This window comes from Urocitellus parryii, chromosome 6 (assembly GCF_045843805.1).
Source record: "Urocitellus parryii isolate mUroPar1 chromosome 6, mUroPar1.hap1, whole genome shotgun sequence".
Classification (NCBI taxonomy): domain Eukaryota; kingdom Metazoa; phylum Chordata; class Mammalia; order Rodentia; family Sciuridae; genus Urocitellus; species Urocitellus parryii.
In genome coordinates, this window is record NC_135536.1 from 49517535 (window position 1) to 49543718 (window position 26184).

The 26184-nt window shown below is 34.1% G+C and overlaps 1 protein-coding gene across 1 annotated transcript in view; it reads left to right on the top strand.

The window, feature by feature from the left end:
• Ttc6 (tetratricopeptide repeat domain 6) overlaps window positions 1-26184 on the top strand; it is a 183707-nt gene that overhangs the window by 122392 nt on the left and 35131 nt on the right. The window contains exons 15-20 of the mRNA XM_026408982.2: window positions 8191-8360; window positions 11325-11445; window positions 12757-12907; window positions 15554-15636; window positions 16610-16686; window positions 17097-17254. Of these exons, the coding sequence (XP_026264767.2) occupies window positions 8191-8360; window positions 11325-11445; window positions 12757-12907; window positions 15554-15636; window positions 16610-16686; window positions 17097-17254 (760 nt within the window). The remainder of the gene's footprint in view (window positions 1-8190; window positions 8361-11324; window positions 11446-12756; window positions 12908-15553; window positions 15637-16609; window positions 16687-17096; window positions 17255-26184) is intronic.

Genomic DNA, 26184 nt, shown 5'->3' on the forward strand with positions numbered 1-26184 from the left:
TGATCTTTTTATGTTATCCCATAATTCTTGAATGTTATGCTCATGGTTTCTTACCATCTTCACTGTGTGGTCACCATTATTTTCAAGATTACATATTTTGTCTTCATTCATTGTCTGAGGTCCTGTCTTCCAAGTGATCTATTTTGTTAGTGGAGCCTAAAGAAGTTGGTTATTAGCAGGGGAAGAGAGAGAAAGTGGTTTGGGGGAGAGAAGTAAGTGGGAAGATAGTAGAATACAACAAACAAATAAACATAAATATCAAGAAAATTAAAAAAATGTAAAAATAGGAGATAAAAGAATATGCAACACCATTGTAATATACTATTTAGATGTCCCAGTCCTCAGTAGCCTGGTCCATGAAAAGTACTTGATTTCACAAATGTTGGGGATGTGAGGGCAGGAGAAGAGAGAGAAAAAAAAATTTTGAAGGAAGAAACCAGGATTGTTTTGGTTGGAAATCAGTATCTTTCCCGCTTCCCTTCTCATCCAATAGGTGGGGTTGTCTGTTGTTTGCTGGTATTTCCACCTTTAGGATGGTGAAGGTTATATTAGGATGGGAGGGTTGGTCCAAGGATCTCATGTGGGGCCTACTCATGTGACGTGGGCGCCTGGTCTTATCTCTTTATATCTCCTGTAGATCTGGAAATTTCTGGTCTCTAGTCTCTAAACTGTATCTCACTCACCCCTTTTCTTTCTACTTCCCAATCAGGAACCATTCTCTCCAGAGGTCTTATGGGCTGTAATCTGGGGTCTGCACACCTGTTGTGGAGAGCTGTTTTATATTGGGCAGTTCGAAACTCGGTTTTGCAACCCGGTTTTGTGAGCTATGGACCAGCTGCGAAGCAGCAGGCACTGTGCCAGGTTATCAGCTGCTGGGGAGAGGGGGGGAGTTGAGACTTTCAGTACCTTGATATTGGTTCTAAGTCCCAGCCCTTGTTCCAAGCTGGGAGTTGCCCCAACTAAAGATGGTGAGTAAGGTATCCCAAGATGGAGATGACTGCTTTAATTGAGGGGGTATCAGGTTGGGTGGGGCTAGGTAATGGTGTTGAGCTGGGTGTTCAGAGATGCAGCTCTATGGCATGCAGTATTGTGTCTGGTGGCTATTTCCCGAACCAATGCAGTGTCCCCAGGTACAGGCTAGTGCATGTAGGGGACTATGACAGTGGTTGCAGTGACCCAAGATGGAGGTGACCCGAGGAGCCCCACATTGGTGGATGGGGTTCCACATGGGAGTGGCAGCTGGAGTTCCTGCATGTGGGCAGTCGCTGGGTGTCCTGCATAAGAGGGGTGGCTGGAATTCCTGCTGGGTGCTAATGCCTGTGGTCCTACCTACTCAGGCACCTGGAGGACCTGTGTGGACGAGTGGCCAGGAGTCCTGCAAGGCAGCTGTTAGGGGTCCTCTAATCACTCACAGAGAAACAGTATTCCCACTACTTCAATCCCAGGTCCCAGAGTGACACAGAATGCAGCTTTCCTCTAGCCTGCCATCTTGTATCCCCTCCATCTTGGATCACCCCAAAATTTGTTAGGTCTTAAAAAATATTTTAAATTTCAAAATAATACTTGTATACATGTATGGGTACAATGTGATGCAAAGATATACATATTATATATATACATATTATACATATATACATAATATAATATATATAATATATATGTATATACATATTATCCTTATGTATTTATGTATAATATGTATATATAATCTATATATAATATAGATTATGTTTTTATGTCATATACATATATTATATATATTATATACATATAATATATGACACAAATTTCCCAGCACCATTTGTTGAAGAAGCTATCTTTTCTCCAGTGTATGTTTATGGTGCCTTGTCTACTATGAGACAACTGTATTTACGTGGATTTGTCTCTATGTCTTCTATTCAATTCCATTGAATAGAAGACATAGAGACAATTCATGCCTGTTTTGGTGTCAGTACCATGCTGTTTTTGTTATTACAGCTCTGTAGTATAATTTAAAATCTGGTATTGCAATGCCTCTTGCATCACTTTTTTTCACTAAAGATTGCTTTGGCAATTCTGGTCCTTTAATTATTCTAGATTAATTTCATGGCTGCTTTTTCTATTTCTATGAAGAACATCACTGGAATTTTAATAGACTTGCATTAAATCTGATAGCACTTTTGATGGTATAGCCAGATTGATAATATCAATTCTACTTATCCAAGAACATGGGAAATCTTTCCATCTTCTAAGATCTTTACAATTTCTCTCTTTAGTGTTCTGTAGTTTTCATTGTAGAGGCATTTCACCTCTTTTTGTTGGGTTGATTCCCAAGTTGTTTTTTTTTTTTTTTGAGCTTATTATGAATGAGATAGTTTTCCTAATTTCCTGATTTCTCCTTCATCATTGGTGTATAGGAACAAAATTGATTTATGGGTATTAATTTTGTATCCTGCTACTTTGCTGAATTTATTTGTGAGTTCTAGAAGTTTTCTGGTGGATTTTTTGGGTCTTCTAAATATAGAATCATGTTGTTGGCAAATAGAAATAGTTTGAATCCTTCTTTTCCTATTTGTCTTTTTAATTTCTTTCTTTTGCCTAATTGCTCTGGCTAGAGTTTCAAGGGGTATGTTGAATAGAAATGGTGAAAAAAGGGAATCTCTGTCTTGTTCTACTTTTTAGAAGGAATTTTTTGAGTTTTTCTCCATTTAGAATGATATTGGCCTTGTGTTTGTTAGCTTTTTCAATGTTGATGTATGTTGCTACTATCCCTAGTTTTAAACATGAAGGGGGGCTCTATTTTGTCAAATGCCTTTTCTGCATTTATTTTAAGCCTATTTACGTGGTGAATTATATTTATTGATTTCTGTATGTTGAACCAACCTTGTATCCCAGGGATATACTCTAGTTGACCATGGTGCATTTTCTTTTAAATATGTTTTTGTATCAGATTTACTAGTATTTGATTAAGAATTTTTGCATCTGTATTCATCAGGATTATTGGTCTGAAGTTTATTTTCTTTGATGTATCTTTGTCTGGTTTTTGTATCAGGGTGATACTAGCTTCAGAGAATGAGTTTGGAAGGATTCCCTCTTTTCTCTTGTGGAATAATTTGAGGAGGATTGGTGTTAATTTTTCTTTAAGTGTCTGGTAGAATTCTGCTGAAAATACATCTGGTCCTGGGCTTTTCTTTGTTGGTAGGCTTTGGATGACATTTTTAATTTGATGACTTGAAATTGATCTGTTTATATTTCTATGTCCTCCTGGTTCAATTTGTGCAAGTCATGTATCTCTTGAAATTTATTGATGTATCAAGGTCTATTTATATACATATATATTTTATGCATATTTATAAACATATATTTTAAATTTGTTATATATATGATAGTAGAATGTATTACAATTCATATTACACATATAGAGTATGATTTTTCAAGTCTCTGGTTGTACACAAAGTAGAGTCACACCATTTGTGTCTTCATACATATACTTAGAGTAATGATGTCCATCTTATTCCACCATCTTTTCTACCCCATGTCACTTCTCTTCCCTTTGCCATATCTAGAATTCATCTAATCCTCCCATGCCCCCCACCCATAATGTTATGAATCAACATCCTTTAATCAGAGAAAACATTCATCATTGTTTTTTTAGGGGATTGGCTAACTTCACTTAGCATCATATTCTCCAACTCCATCCATTTACCTGCAAATGCCATGATTCTATTCTCTTTTATTGCTGAGTAATATTCCATGGTGTATCTATACCACATTTTCTTTATCCACTCATCTACTGAAGGGCATCTAGGTTGGCTCCACAGCTATTGTGAATTGTGCTGCTATTAACATTGATGTGGCTGTGTTCCTGTAGTATGCTGTTTTTAATTCCTTTAGGTATAGACTGAGGATTCGGATATCTAGGTTAAATTCAAAATTTAATTTATTGGTGCATAAATTTTCATAAATAGTTTCTGATTACCCTCTGTATTTAAGTAATGTCTGTGATGATATTTCCTTTTTAACAACTGACTAATAATTTGAGTTTTTTCCTCTGTTTCTTTTTGTCATCTTGGCTAAGGGTTATCAATTTTGTTTATCTTTTCAAAGAATCAACCTTTAGTTTTGTTGATTTTATTTTGAAAAAAAAATATTTTGGGGGATTTCAATTTCATTGCTTTCAGCTCTGATTTTAATTATTTCCTGTCTTCTAATACTTTTGGGTTTGATTTATTCTTCTTTTTCTAGGGCTTTGAGATGTAAAGTTATGTCATTTATTTGCTGACTTTCTATTCTTTCTACAAATGAGCTCAGTGCAATGAACTTGCCTCAGAACTGCTTTCATAGTGTCCCAGAGATTTTGATATTTTGGGTCACTATTTTCACTTACCTCTAAGTATTTTATTATCTCATTCCTGATTTCTTCAGATATCCATTGGTCATTTAATAGTGTATTATTTAGTCTCCATGTGTTAGAATATGGTATATATTTTAACCATTCAATCCCTGAACCTGAATCATTTAACACACAAACAACAAAGAAAGAGAGAAAGAGGAGAGAAAAAAATATATAAACTAAAATAAAGGTTCTTTTTTCATAAAAGAATATTTATTGCTACATAAATGTTGCCATATATTATATGATACATTAACATATTTGATTAGATATGAAGCATATTTGTGGTACTATATTGTCACATAAAACTTTAAATTAAAAATAGTGATTTTTTTGTATTTTAAATTTTTTATTATTTTTAATATGTTCTTTTTAGATATACATGACAGCTCTAGAGTGTATTTTGACATATTATACATACATGGAATATTTTTCTAATTAGGATCCCATTCTTGTGATTGTACATGATGTGGAGTTTCACTGGTTGTGATTCATATATTAACATAGCAAAGTTATGTCCAATTCATTCTAGTGTCTTTCTTATTTCCATCCTCCATCCCATACCTTCATTTCCCTTGGTCTAATCCAAAGAACTTCTATTCTTCCCTCTATCTCCCTTAATTAGCATTAACATCCACATATCAGTAACAATAAACGTTATTGCAGGGATAAGGGTACACCCATACGTTGATAGTGGGACTACAAACTGGTGTAACCATTATGGAAAATGGTATGGAGATTCCTCAGAAAACTTGAAATGAGACCACCATTTTACCCAGTTATCTCACTCCTCAACATATTCTCAAGGGATTGAAAATCAGCATCCTGAATTGACATGGCCACATCAACATATATAGCAGTTCAATATCCAAACTATGGAACCAACCTAGGGCCCTTCAACAGATGAATGGACAAAGAAAATGTGGCATACACAGTGGAATATTACTCAGCCATAGATAGGAAATTATGGTACTTGCCAATAAAGCATAGAACTGGAGACTATCATGCTAAGTTAAATAAGCCAATCAAAGTAGAGTCACATCCTTTGTGTCTTCATATATGAACTTAGGGTAATGGTGACCATCCCATTCCATTATCTTTCCTACCCCTATGCCCCAGTCCCTCCCCTCCCTCCCCTTTTGCTCTTTGCCCTATCTAGAGTTCGTTTAATCCTCCCATCCTTCCACCACCACCACCCTCGCCCTGCAGCATATTATGAATCATCGTCCTTAAATCAGAGAAATCATTTGGCATTTGTTTTTTTGGGATTGGCTAATTCCACATAGCATTATATTCTCTAGCTCCACCCACTTATCTGCATATGCCATGATTTTATTCTCTTTTAATGCTGAATAATATTCCATTGTGTATATATACCACATTTTCTTTATCCATTCATCTACTGAAGGGCATCTAGGTTGATTCCACAGTTTAGCTATGGTGAATTGTGCTGCTCTAAACATTGATGTGGCTGTGTCCCTGTAGTATGCCTTTTTTAAGTTCTTTGGGTATAGGCTGAGGAGTAGGATAGCTGGGTCAGATGGTGATTCCATTCCCAGTTTTCCAAGAAATCTCCATACTGCTTTCCATAATGGTTGCACCAATTTACAGTCCCACCATCAGTGAATGAGTGTATCCATTTCCACACATCCTTGCCAACATTTATTGTTGCTTGTATTCTTAAAAATTGTCATTCTGACTGGAGTGAAATGAAATCTTAAGAGTAGTTTTGATTTGCATTTCTCTAATTGTTAGAGATGTGGAATATTTTTTTCATATATTTGTTGATTGATTGTATATCTTCTTCTGAGAAGTGTCTGTTTAGTTCCTTGGCCCCTTTATTGATTGGGTTATTGCTTTTTTTTTTTTTGGTGTTAAGATTTTTGAGTTCTTTATATATTTTAGAGATTACTGCTCTATCTGATGTGCGTGTGGTAAGAATCTGTTCCCAATTAGTAGTCTCTCTTTTCACTTCACTGATTGTTTCTTTGGCTGAGAAGGAGCTTTTTAGTTTGAATCTATCCCATTCATTGATTCTTGATATTAATTCTTGCACTATAGGAGTCTTATTAAGAAATTTGGGGCCTAATCTGACATGATGGAGATTTGGGCCTACTTTTTCTTCTATTTGAAGTGGGGTCTCTGGTTTAATTCCTAGGTCCTTGATCCACTTTGACTTAAGTTTTGTGCATGATAAGAGATAGGGGTTTAATTTCATTTTTTTACATAAGGATTTCCAATTTTCCCAGCACCATTTGTTGCAGAGGCTATGTTTTCTCCAATGTACATTTTTGGTACCTTTGTCAAATATAATATAACCGTAATTATGTGGGTAATTTCTGTGTCCTCTATTTTGTACCATTGATCTACACATCTATTTTGGTGCTGGTACCATGCTATTTTGTTATTATTGCTCTGTAGTATAGTTTAAGGTCTGGTATAGTGACACCACCTGCTTCACTCTTCTTGATAAGTATTGCATCTCTTATTTTTCCAAATGAATTTGATGACTGCTTTTTCTATTTTTATGAGAAATGTCATTGGAATTTTGATTGGAATTGGTCATTTTGACGATATTAATTCTGCCTATCCCAGAACAAGGTAGATCTTTCCATCTTCAAAGGTCTTATTTAATTTATTTTTTAGTGTTCTGTAGTTTTCTTTGTAGAGATCTTTGACCTCTTTTGTTGATTCCCAAGTATTTTTTTTTGTATGCTATTGTAAATGGGGTAGTTTTTCTTGTTTCCCTTTCAGAGGATTTGTCACTGATATACAGAAATCCCTTTGATTTATGGGTGTTGATTTGTATCCTGCTACTTTGCTGAATTCATTTACTAGTTCTAGAAGTTTTCTGGTGGACTTTTTGGGTATTCTAGGTATAGAATCCCATCCTTGGCAAATAGTGCTGATTTGAATTCTTCTTTACCTATCCGTATCCCTTTAATTTCTTTCATCTGTCTAATTGCTCTTGCCAGTGTTTCAAGAACTATGTTAAATAAAAGTGGTAAAGAGGGCATCCCTATCTTGTTCCAGTTTGTAGAGGGAATGCTTTCTATTTTTCTCCATTTAGAATGATGTTGGTCTGATTAGGCTATCTTAATTCAAATTCTTACAATGTAAACCTTTTATAATAGTTGCATGCCATTAAGCCATGTTAATTTTTCAAACATACTGACTTTTACATCTTCCTTTTTAAAATTTTTACTGCCTCAGTACTTTAGACCCTCATCAGCTCACACCTGAGATGCTATATTATCCCAAAGTTCTGGAGTGATAAGATTTGATTATCACATAATAAAGACCTATGGTTTCAAAAACTTTCTTTCATTGGCCCCAGATTCTTAAAAATGGCCGAGAAGACAGCAGTATCTATAAGACCTCTAATAAGACAGCAGTATCTTATAATACCTTGAATTAGCTTCCTTGTTCTTCTCCAACCAATTCAATCTCTACCTGCAAGTAATATCCCTTTGACTCAAGAAATAACCAGAATACATCAATAACTAGGAAAGAATTTTTAAAGAATTTCAAAGAAGTTTGCTACCCCCAGCAAATGTAAGAAATGAAATGAAATTAATAAGCATGTATTTAAGATATAGAATGTAATTAGTAAGCATATAATTATTTATACAAAGAGTATACCTTATTATAAAATGTCTATATCTTCTTTGCTATTAACAACATGACTAAACTCCCTTGTAAATCATGGAGATATAAGCACAATTTTTATTCAAATATAAAATTAGTTAAATAGGTTTACCAAAACCAGAAATGTATATTTTGCAATATGTATTAAAATGCTTTTCTTTCTTTTCTAGGATACATCGAGCAAGAGCATATTTTAAAAGGAGTTTTTATAAACAAGCAATTCAGGACTTTTCTATTGCTATTCACTTAGATCCTAATAACTGGTTGTCATTCTATTATCGAGCTTGCTTATTTAGAAAGACTAACCCTCGTAAAGCACTACAGGATTATAGCATTTCAGGTACTTTGCTTTCAACTGCACATACATACGCATCTGATGTGAAGTTCAGCAGCTTAGTCTCATAGAGGGAAATATGGATGTGGGATCACTAATATAATATCTATAATACTATATACTAGTATTCATATACTTACATATTAAATATATTTTAGATTATACTATTGTATATGTATACATACCTCTGTGTGGATATATATATATATATATATATATATCACTTAGGACAGTAATAAAATTGTCCAATAAATGTTAAAGATTATTATTATTATCCTAGAAAATATTTTGAGGATCCTTTTTGGTCACGAATGATAAAACTTTCTAAGCTAGCCTATAGGAAATGATTAAAGCCAAAATCAAGTTGGTCTACTCTGAACAATTAGATAATAGAGATTTTAAATTATCATGATAGTCTAGAAAGGGGAGAACTAAAGAGGCGAAAGTTGGAAAATTGGAAAATGTGAGGAAAAAGCCTTTAGAGAAAGACCAGAGAGAAATAGATTCAGCCAGATGGCAGGGCCGTCTGAGACTGGGTCTCAGTGTGTATTTATATACATATTATATAAATACACTTACAAGCCACATGATTGAGCTACAAGCATTCTAATATGTCCTTTTGGTATGTGTGAGTAAATGTGTGCATATGTTTCTCTGTAATTATGACAAGGGGAAACTGTTGTGTTAAGGAAATCTTTTTGTAAATAGAGTTCTGGAAAACATTCTGGAAACTCCATTCTATTTCCTAGTTAGCTTGCTTAAATGGCATTAAACTGTCCTGGTGGTTTGGATCCTATTCTAAGTCAGCCCATGGATTTGTCAAATTCCATATTTTTGATGCTTAAATTAAAAATAGGCCTTGAGACATCTCAGAAGCTAAAGTATGTTAACAGCCAAAAATGGTAATGTCTTCTTTACCCTCAGTCAATGCATCCCTGGTTTATATGTGTCCAGCACAATTCTTGATCATGAGTAAGTGACCAGTAAATAGTCAACAGTGACATGGATTGAGCCTATCCTAGCAGATGAAATCCAGCCAGAACCCAACTCTCCAATGACTGTGCTCACCCAGGTGCAAAATTGTAGAATCTCATGGTTCTAGATTCTCTTTATCTGGAAATTAAGAAGAGATAGATTTCCTTCTCTGTGGGAGTCTGGCTAAGATGATTGCTGCTAAAATATTTCTAAGTCCTTTTGCCTCCTGAAGTCATCTTGTCCAATAATATTCAGCTAAAATAGCCTTGTTGTCTCCTGAAAGGAGCCTAGTGCTCTGCCTTCTCTTTCTAAGGACTCTTGGGAAGGTATGCTGAAGATTTTCATTCAATGATCTCATCATCTCTGAGTCTAATTTCTGCCCTCAGCTGATTCTACATCGCTAGCCTTCTTACTTCTTGTAGCTGCTGTTCTCTCTGCTTCAAATCTTCCTAGGTCTTTCCCTCAGTCACCAAAGTAGCATCAACAGAAACAATTCATGCATAATACAGAACAGCTTAGAGTTAGGAGGATAAATGTGGCACACACAACTTAAAGGTCTCTATAGGTTTTCCTGGCTCTATCGGCCTGTCTCATACGGCCCCGCCATCTGGCTGAATCTGTTTCTCTCTTGTCTTTCTCTAAAGGCTTTTTCCTCATATTTTCCTCTTTTCCAACTTTCGCCTCTTTAGTTCTCCCCTTTCTAGACTATCAAACGATAATTTAAAATCTCTATTATCTAATTGTTCACAGTAGACCAACTTGATTTTGGCTTTAGTCTTTTCCTATAGGCTAGCTTAGCAAGTTTTATCATTCGTGACCAAAAAGGATCCTCAAAATATTTTATAGGATAATAATAATAATCTCTAACATTTATTGGATATTTTGTTACTGTTCTAAGTGCTATATATGGAATATCTTAATGACAGTTCAAACAATGACATCAGGTAGGTGCTATCTTCATCTAAATTCTATTGATAGTAAAGCCTAAGAATAGAAAGGTTAAGTAACTCTAATACTTTTTCCTTAAGAATTTCCCCATTGTTTTAGAGCAACTTTCCATACTGTAGGGCTTTTTCCCTTGCTAGCCTACCATGCTGTGAACTGAGCAGTCATATGGCATTCAGGTGGTCATTTACTTACTCTAGGATCATTGCAGATGCTGATTACCCTTCCTCAAACTCAGAAGTGAGAATATTTGTGTTCCAGACTAAGAATATTTTTGGCAAAACTTTCTTCCTAACCCAAGAAGGGCTTGAGAAGCTCAGAAGATATATGTCAAACCTTGTATAAAACATATTTAATACACTAACTTATTTTTTAAAGTGAATGGGAGTCAGTAAGCCAGAGACATGAGGTGACTTCTAGGCAGGTTACTGGTAAGAGCTGCACACTGGAACCACCAAGAGGAGGTTCTTTTTATCATGTAAATTGTGATTTCATAGTCAAGTTGCTTGCCTCATTGCTAAGTTTTGCCTGCCTTAGAGGAGCACCTTTGTGGCTACCTTTCCTGGTTTATGAATAAGCCTGACTTCTGCCATATGTCCTGATCTGGGTTGGTACCTGAACCTGTTCTTTGGCCAGAAACAGTGTCTTTGTGATAATAACAGGCTGTCAAGGGTAATGACACCCTTCTGACCGGAGTTATATTCTACGCCCAACTTTGCCAATGCCTTGCATCATGACTCTGGTCAATGTACCTGGCCCCCTTGAACCTTAATCTCCTTCTCTGGAAAGTGAGTGGACTCCATTAGATTACCACCAGGATTTCTTCCAGTTTTAATGGGTTTGTGAGCCTTAATAGCCACATTGTTAACTAATAAACAAATGCATTTTTTATGTTCAATACTGTTTATGCTCACAAAATACATTCATCATAGATATATTTTGTTTTATGTAATGTTAAAAAAGAATAAGCAGTAGAAAGGGTGTAGGCTGAAATCTGACCCAGATATGATTGTTCAAAACCTGAATAAAACATATTCTTTTATTTTAAAGTTCTCCTAAATGACGGCTATGAGAATTTTAGTTGTTTTCTACATCGGGGCATAGTCTATGTAAATCTAAAACTTTGGTGGCTGGCAATTTATGACTTTGAAGCTGTTATTTCTCTAGAAAGGTATGTTTTATTTTCATACTGGTTTTACTTTTGTTTAAAATTAAAAAAAAAATAAAAGAAACAGTTTTTTCCCCTTATCATCGATAACTTAAAATGAGGCAATTATGAAATCATTCTAGAATTAGAATACCACTAAAATTAGACTACTGCTAAAATAAGAATTGTTTGTGTTAGGTGAGAGGTTGAATAGGTTTCAAAGGAGTTATTTCCATAGATAATAAATCAACAAGCTCTTAGGAAGGGTTGGAGGATACCCAGGCTAGAGCTTTTGGAAATTTCTGGAAAATCATTATCAAGTTTTAAAATAATGACAAATATTCTGCTTAATGTATCATTGCTATGCACAAAATACAACTAACTCAGTGGAAAGAAATCCTCTATTTTGAGCTCCTGATTTCATTTTTTTAGTAAAGCAAAGGAAAAATCCAGTAACATTTAGAGCATAGTTTCAGGAAGGAACACAGATTGAAAGTCAAAGAGCCAGCTGTAAAATACAGATTTTAATTAAATAATTCCCTTCTTTCCAATGAAGTGTTCATTAAATGGAAGTTGTCAGAAAGAGTAACAAATCAAGCTAATTTTATGTTGACTAGCAGACTGTTTACTTAGCTATCTAATGTGAACTTTGAACTTGTCTCCAGAAAGTCACGGAGGATAGTTCCATAATGACTGTCGTGATTTTCTTTTGGACCTTTTTGAGCCAGATAGGAAAAGAAAAGACTTTTCTCGTGCAAAGAGTCAGAAAGTAGGTGGTAGGAACTGTGGTGTCTAGGCAAAGGGTTAGGGGTTCCCTGAGATTGGATCATTGAATGTGTAGTTTCCTTATTTTGAAAGAGACATCAAACAAGATAATGTCTAAGGTCATCTCTATACTGAATATTATTTGATTCTAAGAGAGAAAAGCAACAAACATCAATGCGGATATGGTTTTTAACCTCAAGCCACCAAACCGTTTTCCACTGTTATTCATAGCTTAAAGTAGAGACTTTTGATTGAGGAAAACTTGAGCTTGAAATTCAAGGTAACTCAAGATTAAGTCAAGGAGCAATAAAGTATTAGTAAGAGTCTAGGAGACTCCATGAATTCGGTTCCTAGCATAGTCTCTACAATTGTTAACTCCAAGGATTTAATAAAGGGCATTTATAATTTTTTAATAGAGCATAGTAGTTAACTAATTCATATTTCTTTGGTAAAACATTAAAAAACCCTGATGTATATTAATGTATATATTTCATTAGGTTCATCCATAATTGGAGAACATTTTGAATAATTAAAAATGTCTAACGATATTTGATTTTCTTGTTTTCCTAGAACTGTTACTTTGGCTTACATAAACATTGGCCTCATATATCTGCTACACCTGGAAAACTACAATGAAGCTATTTGTTGGTTTTCTGAGGCTATTAAAATTGATCCTTCGTGTATTCAAAGCTATATTTGTAGAGCAGAAGCCTATTATAAGGTATTTAGTGTTTGAGAATTTTGAATACAAATTTTAATTTTATGGCTATCTGTTCAATTAATTTTAAATGTTTTAATGTATTATTTTTCTTAGCTAACTATAGAAACAAATGGGCTTATAAGCTATAAATGTTAAGCACGTGTAGTTAACTATAATTACATACTCACAAAGTCTCTGCTTATGAGATGTGCGGTTTTATTGTCTTTCATTTAAAAAATAATACTGTATGTTTTTTTCCTTATTTTAAAAGCAATATGTATTTATTATAGGTAATGTATTTATCCAAATAAATAAATAAATAAATAATAAGTTTAATGAAAAATAATAAATTAAAAATGATCCATATTCTCTAGGGATAACTACTATTAACATTTTGGAATCTGTTGTTCTAATGTTTTTGCATGGGCATACTGGTGAGTGGGTGGGTTCATAGAATGGGATCTCTATGTAGAATGGTAATCTAAACATTAAAACTTTCCTTTAAATTTTTACAAGTTAAATTTTAAAATAAATGTAATCCTCCTCTTTTCTACAAGTCCTCTGGATAAGCTAGTTCCAGTCTGGATAGGCTAGGTTATGCTGTGGTAAAAAACAACTCCAAAATCACCATTTAAAACAACAAAGGCTTGTTTTTTTCTTCTACTACCTGTCCACTGAGGATTACCTGGAGATTTTGCTGTCTGCTGCCCATGTCTCAGGGTCTCCTGTGACTGGAGTCTCATGCAAAATTCTTACCTTCTGGATGACAGAAGCAGAAGATCCAAGATATGTTCAGTCTGGTCCCTAGGAAAAGTTTGCCTTTGACTCCTATTAGGAAAGATGCGAACATATTTGCAGTGTGTGGGTTTTTACTTAATCTAACCCCATCAATGAAGCTCAGGCCATTTGGGGAAGCTGGTGTTTCCCCTGAACACACACAGAAACCAAAACACCAGCATGGTAGCAGGGGCTATTGTCTGATTGTACTGAGAGCAAAAATCAATCTGTGCACAGTAATGGGTGTATGCACTGTAGTATATGCACACTGAAATAAAACAGTCCCTGAAAAGAGCAGAACCATGACAGCTGACTGATTATTTATATATATATATATATATATATATATATATATATATATATATATATAAATTTTTCCCCCATGAGATATATGTCAGTAAGAAAGGCAAGATTCAGGGGCTGGGGTTGTAGCTCAGAGATATAGCGCTCGCCTAGAATGCTCGAGGCACTGGATTTGATCCTCAGCACCACATAAATATGAAATAAAGATATTGTGTCCACCTATAACTAAAAAATAAATATTAAGAAAAAGGCAAGATTCAGAAGAATATAAAGTGTGTACAATATGATCCCATGTAAATCAAGTAATTATAAATCAAACCCTGTGTATATATGTAGAGGAATACGTTCTCCTACGGTGTTGGTTCAGCTTTTCAGTTTCCTTGGGAATCCAATCTAAGGCTGCCTGGGGGCTTCCTGGAGAGGTCCAAACCCAGGGAAGCTACATCTGTCCCAAAACAAGGTTTTCCCAATGCATAGACATGGACAGTTGGTAGAACAGGTATAGCAGTGTGCATGTTTGGTTGGATGGTATATTAATCGAACCAACCCAAGCAGAGGCTGCTTATGACACAATGGCCAGAAAGTTTCACAGAAATTCTTAAATTTGTTTAAATGAATCTCAGACTTCTTCTCTTTATGGGCTTCCTCTTTTGAACCTACCCACTATTTCTTCCAAATGGTTTATACTGTTTCTGCAGGTCTTGCTTGTTTCCATGTACAAATTAATTTTGGGCATTCTCTTTTTTTCATCAGTCATTATGGTTAGGGGAGTGGTTGGTTGTCCCAGGTTAATTTTCTGTCACCATGTAGTGCTCCTTTAGTGATATCTACAATGATAGTGATTTTGTCCCCAGATATATACAAATTCAGTTTATGTTTGTGAGACCAGTATTAATGAAAGAATCAGTGCTTATTTTTCTTTATACATTGATATTAAATAGATATTTTATACAATTATTATATTTTTATTTATTTATTTAATTTTAATTTTGGTATAAATCTGCTTTTCTAGAGATTGAAACCAGGGGTGCTTAACCACTGAGCAATATTCCCCCCTTTTTATATTTTATTTAGAGATAGGGTCTCACTGAGTTGCTTAGGGCCTCACTAAGTTGCTGAGGCTGGTTTTGAACTTTCGATCCTTCTGTCCCTCATGAGCTGCTGGGATTACAGGAGTGTACCACTGCTTCCAGCATCCTCCCTTATTAAGTGAAATTGACTTTTTATTTTACTTTCTTTTGTATGCTAGTTTATTAACAAGTGAATTTTGGTGTTGTGGTTGAGAAAAAAAACTAAAAAGTTAAATGAAAAAGGAATGAACACACAAACTAGAATGTAAAATTATACATATGTATGTTTATTCTTCAAATTAAAGATAAATAATTTTTAAAAACCAACTTGCACCATAACTGTTTCTTTTTTAACTTTTCTATATCCCATTTGCTTTGATGATTCTTTAGAAAATCATGTGTATTAGGGGATGTCCCTGCAAAATTTCTGCAGTAAAGGGTATGAGGGGATAAACATCAGAAAGGAAATACTCAGTTTTACTAGAACCCAAGTTTCTGTTTATTTATTATTCAACAGCTGCATAAATTGAAAAGGGCAGTCAAGGAGTTATCTCGTGCCATCCACTTTCAGCCAGATGGAGTCCAATTATATATAATGAGGTATGAGCATAGAAATTGAATTCTTAAGATAACTTCAAATCTGAGCAATCTGTTGGGATCTTTAGTTCTCTCTTGATTCTTTAACTTCCTCATTTTACATTTACTCTCTGGGCAATGGCTATCTCCCAGCCAGCAAGCCAGAGGCAATTCTTGTTTTTGCTAAACTTTAAGATAACATTACATAATATAACTGGATCTTCCCTTGCATCAAAACATAACTGCACGTTTAAGATCTTTAGGCCTTTCTAGGTTGATGGTTATGTAGTTAGTACGTATCTCACGAGAGCAAGGTAATACATTTTGAACAGTTGTTTTGAATATGTTAACAGAGGTGCCCCAAATAATTGTTAGCTAATTCCATAAAAAAAAAAGTGGCACAAGAATTGCATTTGAAATGTAGTAGAACTTGGACTAAGGAGTCATTTTACAAATTATTACTTCCAAAAATATAATCTCTAAGGATTAATAGAACTGGGAAAAGAAAGTGGAATTTTTTTTTCAGTACTGGACTTTGAATCCAAGGTTTTATATATGCTAGACAAATGCTCTACCACTGAGTTATATTCCCAGCTAGAACAATTTTTTTTTTCTGAAGAATGCTTGCTTTGTGTTTTAAGCCTTGAACCACATTTTAGCAATTTATGGAAAGTTTTCTTCATTTTATGTCCCTTAAATTTTAATTTTTAAGTAATTTCTCAGCAACAAAGTAAGGCAGTTTAAATGCAGATAATTGCAAAAAGAGATGACTATTTTTCTTGTAGCATCATATTTTCTAAATTGTTTCATCACATATCCATGTAAATTGGTCTATTTAGACTGTAAAATGTCTGTAATGTATTGCCTTTTATGCATGCATATATAAATATAATCAATGTATTGTACCTGTAAAATTTTAAGTAACTGAGTATAAGAAACTTTACTTTAGAAAAATTATTTTTATCAGCTTAGAATAAAAAAAAAATTTTTTTTCCAGAGGACAATATCTTCTTATGATGAAGTGTTATGATCTGGCAAAGTTCACTATTTATCAAGTAGCAGAAATGAACCGTGGTAAATATAATTAATTGAAAATTATAATTGTTTTAATTTAAGAAATATCTTTTTAGAACTTTTGTACTACTTTCAGTAACTACACATAGATGGCATAAAGGTTTTAGTTGAAAGACAAAGATTTGGAAACTTCAGATTATATGTAAATAAATTGGTAAAATGATCCACAATATATTACAATGAACTTTGTGAAAGAGGTTATTTTTATAGGACTTACTAGGCTTACAATTTTGCTGGTTTTTTTGTAATTGGAATGTCTTATGTTTCTTGAAAGTAAATAGATTGTCATATAATATTGAAAATTCATATTATAAAGAGATTTTTTTTAATTGCTTGATTTTGTTAAAATAATTTTATTTGAAATCCTTCATACTTGGCAAAGGTACTGATAAATTTCCCTTTTCTCTTAGGTCTCATTGAGTTGAACCCAATACAACAAGCAATCATTTATTCATTTTGTGAAAACCATGAGAAGGCCATTCAGGTCTTGGAGGAGAGCTTGTGGAGTAAGCCAGAAGTAATCATGTTTATCATAGCAAAAACACTAATGAAGGCCAAGAAATTCAAGGTGAAAGGTCCTCTGAGTAATGTTTACTAAACCTAGTAATGAAATTCATATATCATGCTTAGTATGACATTTAAATATTATTTACAACTCTATATTATTTACATACTATTAATTTTATACTAGTATTTATTATACTATTTATTCAGTCTTTTATTAAACTTTGCAATTACTTTTTCATTTTTCTATTATTATAATTCTTAACATATTAACTGTACAAATTAATGGATTTTACTGTGACATTTCCTATATGTGTAATGCATATATTGTGTATTGACCATATTCATCCTCCCTTCTTTTTCACTCTCTCTTTTCTGTGTTCTTGCTCCCTGGACCCCTTCAGTCCATAATCATCCTTCCTCTACATTTAGGTCATCTTCTCCCCCCCACCCCATTTCCACATATGAGAGAAAGTATGTGGTACTTGTTTATGTCTGGTTTATTTTGCTTAACATGATATACTCCAGTTCTATCCATTTTCCTGCAAATGACATGATTTCATTCTGCTTTATGAATGAATAACACTCCATTGTGTATATATACCATATTTTCTTTATTTGTTAATCTGTTGATGGACAGCTGTATCTTGACTATTGTGAATAGCACTGCAATAAACTTGGGCTTCCAGATATCTCTTTCTGTATGCCAACTTCATTTCCTTCAGGTGTATACCCAGGAGTAGTACAGCTGGGTTGTGTGGGAGTTCTGGGTTTAGTTAGTTAGGTAGTTTGTTTATTTATTGGAAGTTCCATACTGTTTTCCATAGTAGTTGTACTAATTTACATTCCCACCAACAGTGTACATGGATTCCTTTATCTCCATATCTTCCCAATAATTGTTATTTATTTATTTATTTTTTATAGTGGCTATTCTAACTGGGGTGAGAAGGAATCTCTGTGGTTTTGATCTGCACTTCTCTGATGAATAAAAGTATTGAGCTTTTAATTTTATATATTTATTAGCCATTTGTACTTCTTTTGAGAAGTGTCTGTTCAAATCCGTTGTCCATTTTTGATTGAATTACATTTTTTGTTGTTGTTAGATTTTTAAATTTTCTTTATATGTTCTGGATATTAGTCCTCTGTCAGATGAATGGCTAGCAAAGATTCATCTTTGCAGGTGGTCTCTTTACTCTGTTGATTGTGTCCTTTGCTGAGCAGAAACTTTTCAATTTGATGTAATCTCACTTTTTTTTTTTTTTTTTTTTTTGCTTTTGCCTCCTGAGCCATTAGAGTATGATTTAGGAAATTGTTGCTGGTATCAGTATCTTGAAATGTTTTCCCTATATTTTTCTAGTAGTTTCAAAGTTTCAAGTCTTACATTAAGGTCTTGATCCATTTTGAAATGAATTTTTGGACAGGGTGAGAGATAGTTTCAATCTTCTACCTGTGAATATCCAAGTTTCCCCACCACCATTTGTTAAAGAGGCTGTCCTTTTTATGATTTTGTATGATTTTGGCACCTTTGTATGATTAGTTGGCCAAAGAGGCATGGGTTTAGGGCAGTCTGTTACTGGCCTACATGCTAATGCCATGCTGCTAATGTTACTCTGCAGTATGTTTTAAAATTGGGTGTTGTAGTGTGTCTAGCACTGCTGTTTTTGCTCAGGATCGCTTTGGACATTTGGAGTCTTTTGTGCTCCCAAATGAATTTTAGAATTTTTTTTCTAGTTCTGTGAAGAGTGTCATTGGAATTTTGATGTGGATTGCATTGAATCTGTAGATCACTTTGTGTAGTTTGGCAATTTTAACGATAGATATTAATTCTCCCAATCCATAAACATTGGAAATCTTTTTACTTTCTAGTGTCTTCTTCAGTGTCTCTCCACAGTTTGCATTATGTTGAGTTATCTCTTGCTTCCTTGAGATGAAGCCAACTTGATCATGGCATATCATCTTTTTAATGTGCTGTTGAATTTGACCTGTTAGTATTGTGTTGAGGATTTTTGATCTGTGTTCATAAGAAATATTGGTCTGTCATTTTCTTTTTGTTGTTTTGTGTCTTTATCAGATTTGTAGAAGGTTAATACTTACTTGGTTTGTATTATTTTCTGTTTCATTGAAATCTTTTATTAGTCTCTTGTTGCTACTTTTATTGAAAGGGATATTTCCTTGTTATTTGTTTTAAATGTTCCATTGGATACTTATTTCATTAATATTCAAACTTTATTTTTTTATAATATAAGTGTCAGTCTGTTTTGTGCTGCCATAACAGAAAATAACAGATTGGGTAATTCGTAATGATTAGAAATTGATTTCTCTCAGTTCTAGAGGTTGGGAATTTCAAGATGAGGGTTCTGGCATCTTATGGAGATCTTCTTACTGTGTCATTCCATGGTAGAAGGTTGGAGGGCAAAGAGGGGTGTGTGTTGGGAGAGAGAGAGCAAGAGAGGAGGAAAAAAACAATAGGGAGCTGAATTCTAAACTTGTCCTTTATAAAGGCCCAATCCCATGATAATGAACCATTCTAGCAACTAGTGGCATTTAATCCATTGACTATATAGTCCCTTTTTAAACGTTCCATTCTCAATACTGATACATTGGGTGTTAAGTTTCCAGTTTGTGATTTTGGGGGAATACATTCAAATTACAGCAATAAACAGCATTTACAAGTTATGGTCAATTTCATAAATATTTTAAAATTTATGATAGGATTTCATTTAAAAAAAAAACACACACATTTTTGGGTCTGAGGTTGTTGCTCAGTGGTAGAGGACTTGCCTGGCATGTGTGAGGCCCTGGGTTTGATCCTTAGCACCGCATATAAACAAACAAATAAATAAATAAAATAAAAGTCCTTTGACATAAAAAAAATATTTAAAAAAGAACACATTTTAAAAAGTTTCTTTTCTTTTTAATTTGCAAATACAATGTAAAATGAATATTCTGCTGGATATTGATTCTTTGAAATATGCTCAGAATTATTCATGTCTTAGTTTTGTAAATCATCCATGTATGAAAAATATGCATTTTCTCATTTATATGTTTTATATATGCTTAGTAGGTCTCATTTTTAATGTGTTTTTCACATGCTTATTTTTTTTTTCTTAAAGAGAGAGAGGGAGAGAGAGAGAGGGAGAGAGAGAGAGAGAGAGAGAGAGAGAGAGAGAGAGAGAGAGAGAATTTCAATATTTATTTTTCAGTTTTCGGTGGACACAACATCTTTGTTTGTATGTGGTGCTGAGGATCGAACCCGGGCTGCACGCATGCCAGGCGAGCACACTACCACATGAGCCACATCCCCAGCCCCTCACATGCTTGTTTTTAACTAATTGATCTATCAATGACTGAAGTATTTTTAAATCTCCTATAATGATGTGGATACCAAGTTTTCTCTGTGATTCTTTAAGTTTTATTTTATGTAACTTGAGGTTATTTTTAATTTTATACATTTTAAAATTGACATGTTTATTCACACACACATATACATACATATAGAATACAGTACTGAAATTTGATACATGTATTATTAGTATATCATATATAAAATCAGGACAATTAGTATTATCATCTCCTCAAATATTATCATTTCTATGGTTTGGGAACCTTCAAATTTTTCTCTACTTATTTTGAAAGGCATAATTAATTGTCAAAAAATTTATTTTTGTTATATATCCTCAATTTTAGAATTATTATACTTATTTGATGAACTGAACTTCTATCATTACATAGTGACTCCTCTATCACTACTTATAATACTTTCAGTGTTTATGCTATAGCTCTGTTAGTTTTTCATCACTGTGACCAAAATACCTGACATAAACACCTTCATTGCAGAAAAGATTTATTTTGGCTCACAGTTTCAGAGGTTTTATAGTCCATGGTCTGCTGACTCCATTATTTCTGGGTCTGTGGTAAGACAGAATATCATGGTAGAGGGAGCACTTCTCACCACTTAGCAGCTGGGAAGCAGAGAGTGAGCCGGAGGAAGGGGCCAGGGACAAGATCTACCTTCCCTGGATATGTTCCCAGGACCTACTTCCTCCAACTGTGTGCAATCTCCTAAAGCTTCCACCACCTTCTAATAATGCCATCAATTTATGAATCCATCAGTGTAATAGTGCATCAATAAGAGAGCCCTCGTGACCCAATCACTTCCCCAACCCCCACTCCCCCCACCCCCTGCCACCTCTGAACATTGTTACACTGGGAAGTAGTAGTACATTAAGCTCAGGAGTCTTTGAGAGACACTTTATTTCCAAACATAACAACCTACTTTATTTTGAAAAACAGTATTTTAATGTATGTCTTTTTTTCTTTTACTTTTGACTTTTCCATATCCTAGGTTATAGGAATGTCTTAAAAACAGTTTATAAAAGGCTTTTAAAAATTCATTTTGATTATATCTTTGTTTTACATGGAAAATGTTGGTTCCTGTGATTTTTCTTCCATTTGGATTTTTGTCATTTTAATTTTATTCTTTCTCTTTTATTAGGGTGTTTTATATTTGCTATTCTTTTTCAACAATTCTTTTAAAATCTCTACTACTTTTTACTTTTTGTACTGATATTTTTAAATTTAAATTTTTATTTAAATTACTTCCTCTTTAATCTTCTCATTTCACATTTTGTTTGTTACTAGTGAAATGTTGCCAAACATATACAGCTATGTCTGAAGTTAGATAACATTGTTTCCTGAGTACAATATCATTCTCCTGACTAATAAAAAGATCATAGACTCCTCTAACACTAATTATTTCCTTCCAAATTAACATATACTTTTTTCTTGTATTTAAGATCTGCAAGTTATAATACAAAATGACTACCATTATTTTAGAACCAATATTTATATTTACATATCTTTCCATTTTATTTGCTCAGCATTTCTTATGTGTCAGACTGATCTTTTGAGATAATTTTTATTTTTTTCTGAAATAAAAATGAACATCTGTCAATGATAAGGCTTTTTACTATTCTATAACAAAATTTTAGATTGGAAGTTACTTTTTGTCGACATCTTGAAAGTAATATGCTGTCATTCAGCTTCTATTGATATTTCACCTCCTACTGATAATGAGAATTCTACTGTTAGATTATCTCTCCCTTTTTGGTTTATTTTTTCTTGTTTCTGATTATTTTTTAAGATTTTCTCTTTTGTTCTATAAAGTTGTATATATATGATATATGACATATAAATTATATATAATATATTACATAGAATATATTATATAATATGATATACTATATATTTTAAAACATAAAAATAAATAAATGCATATTTATATAATTTATTTAATGATATAATATAAATTACATAAGTATATATAATTATATATATCAAGTTATACATTTAAAATTTTTTGTAGTTGTAAATGGATAGCATGCCTTTATTTAATTTATTTTTATGTGGTGCTGAGGATCAAATCTAGTGCCTTGTGCATGCTAGGCAAGCACTCTGCCACTAAGCTATAGCCCCAGTCCTAAAGTTGTATATTCTTGATTTACTTTTATTTTCCTGATTTTACTAGGTTATGATTCCTCAATTTGTGGATTTCTGTCTTTCCTCAGTTTGGAAAATTTGAATCTATTATTTCTTCAAGTTCTGTCTCCCATTCTATTTACTCTTTTGGGGACTCCAACAGATATGGGTTTGACTTCTCTAATCTTCACTTATCTTATGTTCTCTTATATTTTAATCTCTTGCTTCATTCTGTATAATTTTTTAAAGAAGATTTTCTTCAGGTTCACAAATTCTTCAGCCTGGTCTTCATGTTTTATTTGAATAATACTTTTTACTTGTAGAAGTTCCATTTGATCCTTTTCAAGTCTTCATATTCAATCCTAATTGTCTTCTTTTGCTTCATCATCCTGATTTCAACTTTATAAACATGTATTCTGTAACTGATAATTTCAATACAATTCTCAGATGTCAAAGACTGGTTTATTAGTTTTGCCAATTCCTACTCATACTGTCTTGTCTCATTCTGTGCTTGTTCATTGGCATTTTGCTTAATTTTAATCTGTAGGAATACAATGGCTATATAGGGCCCACTTTCCTCCATATTGGATTTGTCTCAGGAGCAAAGAGTTATTATCATCTTGGCTCTCCTGAGCATTCCAAATCCAGTGAATGCCCTGAACATTCCAATTCAGTGAATGTCCTGACTCATATCTTAATAAATGAGTGCCAAACTCAAATCTTCCTCTTTGTTGTTGACCCACTTCATGGAACCCAGATGGTGATGCTACTGTAGTCATCTACCCTCAACATCACCCCTCCCTCCTGTCTGCTTAGTATATGCCTCACGCCAGGCTTAGGCTCTCATATACAGATCTGTCTATGCTTCCTGAAGACTTCCTTAGAGAGCTTCTCCAAGGAAATTTCTTTAGAAATAGCTCATCTACCATACTGATTCAGAAGTCCTAACTACTGTTTATTGTTCATATTCATTGCTTTATACTGTGCAACTCTAAGTAGCATTATAGGTGAAGTGGGAATCTTTTTTTTTAATGTCTTTTACTTTATTTTTTTATGTGGTACTGAGGATGGAACCCAGAGCCTCATGCATGTGAGGCAAGCGCTCAACCACTGAGCCACAACGCCAGCTCCTGAAGTGGGAATCTTTAACACAGTTGTTGTTACTGTTGTTTTAATAAAACCTTATCTTATTTTTTCACAGAATGGAAGATTTTGTTTGATATTTAGGAGATATGAAAGAGTCTAGTTAGTGGCAGGAGAATTTCCTATATTTAAAATACTTTTCAGATTTTTATATTTAAGGTCCTTTTTATATTTTTTGACATGTCTTCAGTAATGCAAAGTTAGTATAGAGGACTAATAATATGCTACTTATTAAGCACCTAATATTCATATTAGGTGGGTACTTAATCATGAATAATTATATTTAATTTAAAAGACACCTGAAATGTGCCATTTTTTACCCTCTCAACCCCTCTAATTATTTACTTTTCTCTCATTTCTGGCACAACAAATCTTGAATATTTTCTGCATTCATTGGCTTCATTTCCTCACTTTCCACTCATTCTTACACTCAGTACAATCTGGCTAGTTTCTACCCTCTTGTGATGGTTGACGCATCATAAAGTGACCCCCAACAAGCTTTGCCCCCATATGACATTGAGTCTGGCTGGAGCCTGTGACTTGCTTCTAATTAAGAAAATATGGCAAAGTTGATGAAATTTTGCTCCCATTATTATGTTACATTGTATATGATCCTCTTTTGGCAGAATGAATCGATAGATTCTCTTGCTGACCTTGATGGAGCAAAGAGACATACTGTGAACTAGCTGTGGAGAATCCCTTGTTGGGGAACTGCTGTGGCCTGTAGGTTCAGGAAACCTCCCATAGTCAGTATTTTTAGAAACCTGAATCCTCGGTCATACAGCCATGGGGAAATAAAATCTTTCAATAACCTTAGAAACCTGAGAAGATACTTCCCTATTTGCACCTCTAGGTGAGAATGCCGTCTGGTTGGCACTTTGGTTGTAGCTCATGAGACCCCAGTGCAGAGGACTTGGTTAAACTTCGCATAGACTCCTGGCCATGGAAGTTGTGAGATGGTAAATGTGTATTGTTTCAAAGGCAGTAAGTTTGTGGCTTTTTTTTTTTTCCCGGCAGCGGGGAACTAATGCAGTTTTTGGTGCCCAGAAGTATAATGAGTGCTTCTGTAATAAATATCTAAAACTGTGGCAGCAGCTTTGAAACCAACCAATGGGGCAGAGACTAGAAGACTTTTAAGGGGCATGACTAGAAAGCTTTAATCACTTCAGGCAGACTATTGGTGGACATCCGGTCATTAAGATATGCTAGTAAGTTCTCATCAATGAATGAGGAACTAGTGAAAGAAAGATCTTTTTTTTTTTTTTAATTTTTTTTTTATTGGTTGTTCACAACATTACAAAGCTCATGAAAGAAAGATCTTTTTAATGTAGCAAAAAATGTTTCCTGTAGTTATTTGGAAAACAGAACTAAATAGTCAGGATCCTAATATGTAGTTAAGATAATTTTCAAGTAAAATGTTGAAAGTGCTGAGTGTTGTCAGGTTTATTCTTGCTTCTTATAGTGAAGTGTGAGAGGAGAAAGATAAGTTAAGAACTGCTAAACAGAATAAACCAGGACTCTTACCAAATGATAATTCTCTACCTCTCCAGATGGCAAAAGATGACAAAAGCAAGATTGTCAGTGTCAGTAAAGTGTTCTAACTAGTGAGAAGAACAAGGTATAACTGGACAATATTTTGCTCCTATTTCAGAAAGATTGTAAAGCCAGAATATTCAGTATAACACTGCTCCCTTTTGAGGATACACCATACAAATATCTTAACCAGAGGACCTCTAAAGGTTTCAGGATATTGTCCCTCATGCATCTCAGCCAGAGGCCAAAGTAGAGAAGGAATTTTCTTGCAAAAATTAGTGAATATGGCTTTTTTCTAATGGAGAATTGAATGAGTGCCTGTGAAATGCATTAAAGGTCTCCAAATTCTTAAGACAATTATTTCTGTAGAAACCAGTTTAGACCAAGAGAGAGAGAGAGAGAGAGAGAGAGAGAGAGAGAGTATGAAATGAAAGGTTGTCAGACCTCTAAAGCATTCTGACAGGAAGCAGATTAATAGAATAACTCAGCTGCAAACATGTTCAACCTTTTATGAAAAAGCAATAATGACCCAGAGGGCAAGACCAGGAACCTACAGGGCAGAATGAAGAGCCATAGAGAATAATTCTATGCCTTGAAACCTAATCAAGAGACTCTGGATGTCTGCTCAAAAAAGAGCTGCTATGGACCACTGAGGGCTTTTTAGCCTCCATTCCCCCTCCCCTCACCCCCGTTGAACTGGAATGCTGTGAATATTATCCTGTGCTTATCCCACCATTGCACATTGGGTGTTTCAGAGATAAATAGTTTGTGTCTTTTATTTCACAGGCCCTTAGCTGGAAAGGAATTGTGCCCCAGAAGTGGTACTTACGTGAATAATAC